The sequence below is a fragment of the Anas platyrhynchos genome, chromosome 1 (assembly GCF_047663525.1).
Source record: "Anas platyrhynchos isolate ZD024472 breed Pekin duck chromosome 1, IASCAAS_PekinDuck_T2T, whole genome shotgun sequence".
Lineage (NCBI taxonomy): Eukaryota > Metazoa > Chordata > Aves > Anseriformes > Anatidae > Anas > Anas platyrhynchos.
Window position 1 is genome coordinate 1729242 of NC_092587.1, and position 10829 is coordinate 1740070.

The window sequence follows — 10829 nt, forward strand, 5'->3', positions numbered from 1 at the left end:
TACACGAAAAGCCTACTGGAAAAGATAGGTCACGTTGCACACTAATACGTAGAGAAGCTGTTTTATATACCCCACTTCAACCTAGTAATGGAACATCTAAAAAATCTGCACCTATTTATCCTCACTGTATTCCTGAAGGAAGCACGAACTCTTTCATTTTATAGATTTTCATAGACAAAACGTCAAGCCAGAGCCATTCCCATCATTCACCCCAGCAATTATGAATTGTTTCCAGAGCCAGGCAGGAGGATTCCTCTCCTCTTTTGTACCACGGCTCGTTTTCCCTTCTGTCTGCAGCAGAGATGCCCCAAGAGAAGTGCTGGCAGTGCTGGAAACTGAGTCCTTAGAACAACTCGGGTTATAAAATCCCCTTCTCTGCTGAAGAAAAGCTGAGTTTAGAAAATGGGTTTGCCACTGACTCACAAGGCAATTAAGAGTCTTAATTGAGTGAGACAGGTAAAAGTAATCAAGTGCTTCCTGCCATTATTTTTGCTTCCTTGAGTCATGGATAATTACTTCACAACCAAACCTTCCTTTCCTGCCGTGTATTCCCTTCTCCCCTGGTCTTCAGCAAAGGAATCGAAAATCCCCACTCACTGTTTGCCAACGCTCCCAAATGCTAATGAATGGAAAGTCCTGCACGCCACGTTTCTGGGGAAGACCGATTTTCCCCTCTCCACTACAGCTTTGTTAAATGACACGTAGAGGAAGTTGAGGTCGGCAAACTTCTCCGCGTACTTGGCCAAAGTCGAGGTCTTTCCCGTACCTGGAGAACAGAGGATAACCAAAAATCATCAACAGGGGTGAACGAACAAACCTGGCCACCTTTTAGCAGCTTTACCTTCCCCCTCCCCTGCTGTCCTAGTGGCACAGCAGGGCTGTTTGTGCAGCTGATGGGAATTTTTTCGCCGCCTCAAATGAAATCAGCAGAAGCCGTGGAGCAGAGCGGTTTTGAAAAAAATTACATCCTGCAGCCAAAAAGCTTTTAAAAAAGAAGCATTTTGCTCTCCAATATTCTAGAATTCTGAGCACAAGCGAAAATTCTGATTCCTTTGAGAGAAAGCTTGGTAAGTGAAATGTTAGAACTGCTCTTTTAAAAGATTTATGGGTTCCTTTCTTTTGGGCGATACAGCCCAGACCACAAAATGAACAGTACTGAAAGTGTATTTCCACCACGTTTCTCGTTTGAATTTGACACAAAATCTTTGGTGGATCCCATAGAGAAGGATCTGGTGCTTCCAAGCTGCATGTGTAACTTGGCAGAGAACAGGAATGAGCTCTGAGCCCTCAGCATGGTGTCTTTAAAGGAAACTGCAGGTGAAAGGAGATGGTTTACTTCTCCTTTTCTCTTTAAATAAGCTTCCTTGATTTTTAGAGATTCCCCTTTTCAAACCAGAGTGCAAGTGCAGACGATTTCTTGGCTTGTGTTGCTCCTACAGAGGTGCTAAGTCTGACCAAGTAAGAAGGACTCCGTCTAGTGGCCTGCAGACATTAACACCGTGAACCTGACTCAGCAACACGTGGAAAAAAAGCTTCCTCTGATTTTTGCAGTGATTAAAGGTAAGGCTGATCCCCTGACATCCACCAGACAGAAGAAGCAGGGAGGGAAGGAGCAGAATCAGCGGCTACGCGCTTATTCTTACAGCCTAATTTCTGGCTCTTACCTGCAAATGCCATGATTTTCACCACTTGACCAGGCTCAATTTTGTGATTCAAAATCCTTTGCTGTTCGTGAGTCAGTTTCACTTCGGACAAACTGCTAAAAAATGAAAAGAAAAGAAAACACCAAGGAGCAAAAGGAATTAAGAAGAAAAATCCTACCCCAAAACCAAATTGGCTAACAGCAGAAAGAAACCCAGAAGTGGTTTATCCCACCCCACAAGCAGGAATGTGGCACTGAAGACATTGTGCAAGTGAGAAAAGCAGCACCTTCCACTGAGAAAGAAAAGCCTGGAGAGTGCAGAACCAAAAAATAAACCTCGTGGAAGGTTATTTAGGAAAAGATCTCCTCGAGGGCCCTGAGCCATGCTTTCAAAATGAATTGGGTACCTTGTCGGCGTAGGCTCACTGAAAACAAACAGCAACTTGTGTTTGGGGTATTTTGTTGCTTTTAGGAGCATGTAGCTCAAATTGTTCTCGTATTCTTCAGCGTAGGACATCAATTACCCCTGCCTCACACGGGAGTTGAGAGCTTTGATTAATGTTTAGAAAGGCATTCAGCACTTCCAGCTGGAGTGCAATTGTTTTATTCATAAAGCTCTGAAACCTGTAATCAGCCAACAGCACGAACCAGCTCCTCTCAGGGCCTCCCCCATAGGATGCGTAAGGGCTGAAAGCCTCCTTTAAGTGTCCTTGACATTTCGCAGCCCCCAGGACTTATTTTTTTTTTTATGGAACGAGCAAATTTCTGCTCAGAAAAAAAGACAAAGGAAAGAGTGACAGGGCTGGGAAGTCAAGATGCAATGAAACCCAACATCTGTTGGGTTTTTCTTTTTCATATCAGTGTTGCACCTTAAAACATCAGTGATTTTATAGGGTTTATCTTTGCTGGGAGTCTGTGAGGGATGAAGATATTACTGGGGATGAGGACAAGGAGGCTCAGTGACTCAGATAACTGCAACAGAAGGGGCATCAAGCCTGGTTCTCTGCAGGCCCTGAAACTGTTTCGCTCCTACCTGCCCTTCCTTCCTAGGTAGCAGTGATAATTTATAGCACCTGTATAACAGTTAATAAATAACAGTTATCCAACAAAATCCAGAAAACAGGAGCTGATTCAATATCCGGCAGCTGGTGTCTTCCTTCCTCCAATTCACAAAAAAACAACATTCTTATGAAAAACCCCACATTATTTGCACGACAGTAACATCACCAGCAAGCCAGCCCCCGTTTTGCACGGCTGCAGCTTGCACTTCTAGAGGAACAGGCTGTTAAAATTAAAGCATGAATTCTCTCCTCTTTCCAAGGCCTCTCATCTCAGGGAGATCCATGATTTGGGAAGGCGTTTTGGGGTGATTAAGGCTGTGCAAAATTTCAGTAGCCCTCACTGTGTTCCACCAACACCTAGCCCCGTCGGTTAATACAGACTTCTAAATTCAGTAATTTTTCCAGATTTAAGGTCTGCCTCTGTTTTTCCTCTAAGAATTCAGGCAGAAGATGGCAAGGAGTAGAATAAGGTTTTGTAGCAATCCTTAGGAATCTTGGAGTCTTGTCAACTAGGCCTTGCCAGGAGATGTTTGCTCCACATCCAGGGTTCATCATTCCACCAGTGACCTTCTGGGACCACCTACAGCATCATTACCTGGTCCAGAAGTCCTGTCTGCACTGCGAAGACCGTGTTTCCTCTTGTATCATCTGTGGCATAGTTACAGAAGCATTTTCCATCAGATACAAGCAGTAGAAAACATTGTAATGGATCCTGGTAGAAAGGAAAAAAGGGAATCCATCAGTGGGAAATCATCAGGAAGAAATTAAACTTCTGCAGCCACCTGAAAGACGCCAGAACCGTGAATACTTTTCCAGCAAAGTGCCCGCATCTGGTAGGACCCAAACTCTTTTCCAAAGGGAATAAGCCAGCAGCTTTTCTGTTTAAGCTCGCTAGAAAGTTTTCTGCTGCTTGCACTGTGCATCAGGCAGCAAGATCTGAGACAACGCTGGAACAAATTGCAGGAGCAAGGCTCCAGCGAGTGCTTTTGTGAGTTGCAAAAGCCAATATTACTACTTTAAAATGCAGTTAGTGCTAGCTTGAAAAGTGACTGCAAAGGCGCTGTGGGGACAGCTCTGTTTGTGGCCTCTCCCTTGCTCCTGATTGGGGTTTGCAAAGTTTGTGTTCCAGGCTCTGTCACAGAAACATGAACTGGGAGCAGAGTCCACAGAACTGGGAGCAGAGTTCACAGAACCCTTGTGTTCCTTGTGTTCTGCCAAACCACCATCAGCAGGAGTCTGGGGCAGCCTGAGAGAGAATCTGGGGCCAGTTTAGACCTCTAAAGTCAAACAATTTCATGAACTGTCACATAATTATTTCATCCAATTGTGCTCCCCCTGAGAATGCTCCGTGGGGCTTTGTTACTGCAGAGAGCAACCCAGAGACTTGCTGGTTTTAAATTAATTTCACTGTCCTATGTCAGGCTTGGCACTACTGTGGTTTAACTCTTTTAGTGCAGCTTTGCTCCTGGGACCTACAAGTTGCCATCCTGGGCCAGCCTCTAGGACAGATTCCCAGACTTTGGGTCTCACATTAGGTGACCTGCATGCTCAGACTCACTGGTAGCTCTAGGAGCTGCAGATAGGTCCCGGACAGTCCCTCAAAGCCATTTTTCCTCCTTATAATCACAAATCCAGTGTGGTTTGAAGAGATAATGGCAGAAGAGAGATGGTCATTCATATTTCTCCTGGTGTAGGCTGTTCAAGGAGATGGAGACGGGATGTGGGTGACTTTGACTACTGGTGAGGGACGCCCTCTGTCTGCCATGTCTTCAGCAGCCGTTTGCTCAAGTTAAATGATTTTAGTCAGCAATTAGCAGTCACTGAGAAGCCAACCAAGCACCCTGATTGCCCTGGTTGGTCTCGCATGAGCACATGGCCCATGATCAAGCAGAGGATGAACTCTGCTGTGTGCAACTCAGGCTGGAGTAGAACTTGCAGAGGGCAACTTACAGAACTGTCGTCTTTCTGGCTATAGATTTATTTTCCAGTGCAGTTCTTTTCCAATCTTACATGAATTTATGTGTGTCCTTAATTCTTACCTCACCCTCACTGCAATTCTGAAGCAACCTGTGGGCTCTCACCTGCATTTAGAAGCACCTCTGTGGCCAGAAGGTGCAGAATGGAGACTGCTAAGCACAGGCACTGAGGGCCCAGGGGACCTGTAGTGTCAGGAGTTGAACTTGATGATCCTTCCAACTCGGGACATTCTATGATTCATTTAAGAAGGCAGAAGAGAGTAACTAGTCTCAAGAAAGTACTAAATGCATTGTTTTAACTGATACATATCTAATTCTAAGCAGAAATTCCTACAGTTGCTTTGAAATCTGCTTCTGTCTCTGAAAACAAAGTTATTTTTCTTGAATAAACAAATGGACTTGCAACGTGTTTTTCTTCTGAAAAACAAGTGGACTTTGAAACAGTCCAGGAATCAAAGCAGATCTAAAGGCAACGCTCCCAAACGTTCCTACAGAAAGCTGTGGTTGTAGACAATGTTCCTGAGAAACTGCATAAACTGGAGAGCCCCAGCCACCAGGAAGAGAATTGCCCACGAGCATATATTCACTGCGACCATTGCCATGCCTTGAAAGGGGCAGTAATGCAGGAAGCATCTCTCCACTCCTCACCTGTTCGTGATGGCAATGCCCTTCTCTCTCATCGCATACAGCAGCGTGGCTATGCAGTAAAGTGTCTCGGTCACATCCACGACGGACAGGGCAGAGCAGGGTCTCTGCAGACACGCTATCAGCTTTTGGATATCGCGGACGCCGTCGGAGAAAAGCACCATCGCTGTGATGATGGCCCACACGTGTTCAGGCTGGTACAGAAAACACCAAAGAAGACAAAACAATAAGTTTTGAATCTTTAGAGCCGAGTAAACCCTGCTTCAAACTCCAAAAAAAAAATACTTATGCCATGATGAATAGTTAAATTCTCTTCGGTCACCCTGAACAGCACAGAGTAAAACTCCAGAAGGAAAATTTCTAGATGTGAGAGGGCAGATATAACCTCAAAGCACTTTTGGGGGATGAAGGAGAGGAATAATTGTTAAACCTACCCCCGTCCTGCTCTGTAAGTGTGGCAGCGTGTTGGCGATGCAGACTTCAGCCTTGGAGAAGAGGGGATGACTCCTCAGGAGTGGAAAAACCACGCTGGGATCCACCTTCCTGTTGGTGGGGATGGCAGAGACGTACCTGCACAGAACGAGAGCAGCAGCGTGTGTAAATAAGCATTACCAAGCGAGCTTACAGGAAAATGCCCTCTCCAACGCAAAACAACACGATTTTTTTTCGCTGGGGATTCGCCTGTCAGGTGCTGGCAGCCAAGCTCGTTACCTGAGCTTTCAGCAAAGAAGAGGAAGAAGGTGGCACTTTTTTTTGCCTAATTCTATACCACCCCTGGTGATTTCTGTTGTTAAAATAATCCCTCCTTCCTCATATTTCTGTAGATCTACCTGTTTAGAAGACAAACCCGTTTCTCTTCTGGCGATTCACAGGTGAAGACCCAAAGCAGAGAGGCCGGAGGATCCACAGCTACAAAGTCAAGCGCTGAAGTGGACTTACCTGATCAGCCCCAAAACAGCCCCTCTGTGCTGCTTTGTTATGGCAAAATCCTGCAAGATCTGCTCCACTGTGCACAGGGCCACGTCCTCCTTCATCAGGTACCGGTGGTACAGCTTCTTCCAGGGAATGAACTGGAATGTGAAACATAAATCATCACCTTTCATCCCAGAGCACCAAAAAAGATGCTTTTCTGGCAATAAGCCAACCAACGTGACCTCCAAAGAGGACCCCAATTTCAACAAGTCCCTGTAGCCTGATGAAAACAGGCACCTAGCATGAGATGGGGAAGGAAAGAGAGAAGAGCTTGCTCCTCGTAGACTGCCAACATGTCTATAAAAGGCTGTTTTTTCCAGAATTAAGGGAACAAGATGACATCAGTTTGGTTTTAAATCTCCAATTCTTATAGGAATGAAGGTATTTCCAGCACTGTTGTGCAGATCTGCTCTGAGAGGGGTTTCAGACCTTAAAATCCACGTGTCCATGAAGCCCTACACCCTGCTGCTTGGATTTCTTCCGAAAAAAAACGACAGGGTGATGCCTTTTAGGCTGTTACAAAACAAAGAGCAGCCTTGGGAGAGGACTTGAGCACAAGGAGAATTCAGTGCATGTGTTTTCTAAGCATCTTGCTGGCCATTCAGGCTCAGAGCTTGCGTGCTGTGCTGGGAAAGCAATGAGCGCAGGACGCCTCCTGCTTGGCATCTTACCTTGTGCACTCGGATTTATCAGAAGAACTTGGCACCCTACAAAAAACGTGGGCTGTGGCCAGTCCCCCACCACTCCGAATGAGGCTGAGACAGCCTTTTTGTGCGAGCTGGAGGTTTATAAGTGAAACACTGAGATCTTTGCTGCCCCCAAAAAAACAGCCAGAGGGTTTGTGATTGTTTGTACCATGATGGCATTGACTGCAGATGGACCAAGCTCTGTAAAAACAGAGTTAAAGGCCATTCCTGTAAAATTATTTAACTACAACTGACACCACACACGCAGAGATGCACACAGGCTGGGGACTGTGACGGACTCCAGCTGAGAAAACACAACACTGAGAAAAAACAGAGCAGCAGAGAAGGACAGGCCCAAAGCAGGGCTTACCAGCGGATCGCTGACCACATCCCTCCAGCAGTGACACACCAGGCTCACGCTCTGAAACAGGTCAGTCACCGGCAGGAAAGCGAAGATGCTCCTCAGGACTTCAGCGGGGAGATCTTCGATGCTTCCCCGAGGCACCTCCCAGCTGCGAGTCCCCAGGAGCCCGTAGTGTGCATCAGGGATGGGCTCCACTTCGTCATCATCAAGTTCGTGCTCGATTTGGGCACGTTTGGGACAAATCCCTGGCTTCTGCTCAAGCTCACCCCATAAATTGTGCTCTCTCTTGGGTCTGCCTGCAGCTGCGGAGGACCGAGGCCGTTTTCTGGAGCTTTTCCTGGGAGCAGATACAAAGTCCTCGTCCTCCAGAAAGGAGGATGAATCTCCACTGGCCTCCAGCAAAGTGGAGACGCTGCTGAAAGACTCCTCAGCTTCGAGGAAAACAGGGTCCAGCATCTCTTCCTTCACTCTTTCATTCTTGTCCCCACGTACTTGCTGTGTTTGGGAGATCTTGAAGTAATCCGTGATGCTCTTCTGCTGCCACTGGGCTACAGAAAGAGGAGGAAAAGCATCAGCGAAGCATCAAAAACAGCACAATGCACGTTGCTCCTGACCAAACTAAGGAGGAAACCAGAGGCTGTGGAAGGAAATTGTTATTTCCCAGCTCAGAGAGAGATGAATTTATTACAGGTGAACTCTCCAGCTTCAAGTTGTTTCTCTGGCAGCCTACGGAAGTCAACAGAATGAGATTCATCTGTCTCACAGGCCACATAACCCGGTGCTGGGAGGAACGGATGAGAAAATGGATAAGAAAAATTGATTAAAAAAAAAAAACGGACCTGGACAGGCTGAAGAAGTGGGCCCGGGGGAACCGAATGAGGTTCAACAAGGCCAAGTGCAAGGTGCTGCACCTGGGCCAGGGAAATCCCAGACGTGAGCACAGACTGGGAGAAGAGCTCATTGAGAGCAGCCCCGCGGAGAGGATTTGGGGGTTCTGGGGTTTGGCTGCTGCTCTGCACCAGGAGAAGATCCCAGCACCGAGCCCGTGTTGGGCTGCTTCTATCCCAGGATAAGATATTGAGGCTTTTAAGAGAGAAACATTTTTAAGAGATAAACTTTTCTTACCAGAGACTTCCTGGCGGCAAGGCCAGAAAGCGCTGGAGACCAAAAAGGAAAGCAAAACTCGGGAAGGGAATGCTCTCAGCAGCTTCTCCCTTTTTTCTCTGCCAGCCAGCCTTTGTAGCCCACTGACTAAATTTATCAGCACCAGGAGCATTCCTTCTGTCCTCCTCCTGGTCTGCCACATATCCTGATGCTTCGCTACGAGGAAATTTGGGAATAAAAAGAAATCCCAAGCAGCTCCTGCTGATTTGAACGCGTTTCATTTCGGAATGCTGACGAAGAAATGAATTAAAGAGGTCTCATTTACAAAGTGCTGCCTAAAAACAAGCTGTCCTAGCGATTTCCCAGTCCTGTTCGAACTCACCTCGCCTGGCCTTACCCTCCATCAGCAAGAGTCCGACGACGGCTGACCCCAAAACCCTTCTGTGCTACCACCTTACTGACGTTTTTCACCCCAAATCCTTTTGGTTTCGGAGGGCTTGCGAGCAACCTACCTTTCCGATGCCTCCTTCCCCGCTGGCTGGGCTGGAGACCCTTGCTGATGTCTCGAAATCTGCTGTGATTTTGGCTCAAGGGCTGCGTCAGCGAGGACAAACCTTCAGCACTCCGCGCGAGGGCTCTGCAGTCGCCAGCCGTGAAGTGTATTTTTTTGCCTCGCTTCACTGTTTTGCCAGCATGCGAGGAGGAGAAAAAAAAGGGTTAGAAAACAGGAAAACATAGCATGGTGGCTGAAGAAGGCTGTGGAAAGGCAAGGAGGCAGCGGGATGCAGAGGGACCCTACAAAGGCCTCGCATCTGTTGCAATCTCCTGGGGCTCCTCTCTTCTCCTTCACGGGGCCAGGCAGCGAGAGGAGGGCAAACACTGATGGAAAAGGCACGAAAGGAAACCGAAAGCACTCGCTGCCCTCGCCCCGGCTTAATTCCTGCTGTGCTGAAGGGGATAAGCTCCCGTGAAACGTTTCTGGCAGTGAAATGTTTCTGGCAATCGGCAGCAGGAGCCCAGGGGCAGCAGGTTTCCCCTTTTTTGTGTTTTTTTTCCTCCTTTTCACCCAATTCGGCCCTGCGGGGCCGAGCTCCCCGCAGCGGGACGACAACGAAAGGCGAGGAAGGCCACGAGCAAGGAGGGCAAACGCTTAAAACTGGTGTTTTTTGCTCAAAATCGGGTGTTTTTAATGGCACAGAGCGCGGCAGGACCCCGATTCTCTTCCGAATATCAGCCAGGGAGCTCGGACCCCACATGGCCTCGTGAAAGATGGGGGCAAAACCTCTTTTCCCCGAGCCTTGGGCATCAAAACCCCGATGTGACAGGATCACGACGTGAGGCTCGATCCCAGAAGCCCAGGGCTAAAAGACGAGGCCCCTCCGGGCTTCAAATTGCCTGCGTTTTTCCCCTTTTCCCCACATTTTTCTGTCGGCACCTCAGCCAAAACAAAGAGCAAAGGGCTCCCTGCTTTTGCCCTTCCCCAAGGCCCCGGTGCTGCCTCACGGCTGTCCCCTCCTCATCCCATAGCTGAGGGACCCCCCTGAGACCCCCCCCCAAAAAAAACAAAGGGACCTGCTGCAAGGGAGCCCCCCCATTGAGAAGCCCCCTCCTCCATATTAACCCTATTGCCAAGGACCCTATTGCCACAGACCCTATTGCTAAAGGGTCCCCTATTGCTGAGCCCCCCCCTCATCCTTAAGGGCCGCCCTAATCCCTAAGGACCCCCCTCATCCCCCAAGGGTCCCCCTATCCCCAAGGACCCCCCCAATCCCCAAAGACCCCCCCAATCCCCAATTCCCCCCTTCCTCGAGACCCCCAACCCCCAAGATTCCCCCAATTGCCCCCCAATCCCCAAAGCTCCCCCCATCCCCAAGCCCCCCCTAAATCCCCCAAAGCCCCCCCCATCCCCAAGAAACCCCCAACATCCCCCAAACACCCCCAAAAATCCCCAAATCCCCCCAAATTCCCCCCAAATCCCCCAAATCCCCCCAAAATCCCCAACCACCCCCCATTCCCAACCCCCCCATCCCCAAATTCCCCCCCCCCATCCCCAAGGGGACCCCCCCAACCCCAAACTCCCCCCCCAAAACCAGGGACCCCCCCCGTTGCCATGGCAACCCCGGCTCTTCCCCCCCCCCCCCCCCCAAACCCCTTCCCCGGGCTAGGCCCCGCTCCCCCGTTGCTAGGTGCCCCCCGTTGCCATGGCAACAACTCCGTTGCTAGGGCCAGGTCTCCCCCTCCCCTCCCCAAACTCACTCGCTCCGCACCCCGCGCGCCATCCGCAGGCCAGGCCACGCCCCCCTCCCCCGCCGACCAATCAGAATTCTCGCCCCGGTGGGCGCGGCCCAATAGCGCGGCGCTTCCGGGTTTGGGCCGAGC

At 49.1% G+C, this 10829-nt stretch overlaps 1 protein-coding gene across 3 annotated transcripts in view; it reads right to left on the minus strand.

The window, feature by feature from the left end:
- Window positions 1-10809, minus strand: part of FBH1 (F-box DNA helicase 1) — a 23124-nt gene extending 12315 nt beyond the window's left edge. Inside the window, exons 1-9 of one of the 3 annotated variants that reach the window (XM_038173204.2) lie at window positions 10707-10809; window positions 8963-9130; window positions 7353-7894; window positions 6264-6394; window positions 5759-5894; window positions 5328-5518; window positions 3299-3415; window positions 1665-1759; window positions 598-766 (exon numbers count right to left, since the gene is read on the minus strand). In XM_038173204.2, coding sequence (XP_038029132.2) covers window positions 598-766; window positions 1665-1759; window positions 3299-3415; window positions 5328-5518; window positions 5759-5894; window positions 6264-6394; window positions 7353-7894; window positions 8963-9130; window position 10707 — 1550 coding nt within the window. In that variant the 5' untranslated portion in view covers window positions 10708-10809. Of the gene's footprint in view, window positions 1-597; window positions 767-1664; window positions 1760-3298; window positions 3416-5327; window positions 5519-5758; window positions 5895-6263; window positions 6395-7352; window positions 7895-8962; window positions 9131-9249; window positions 9500-9732; window positions 9956-10706 lie in introns of those variants that run through there. The other 2 variants (XM_072039542.1, XM_072039494.1) reach the window with 2 other exon arrangements.
- Window positions 10810-10829: the final 20 nt, after the last annotated feature.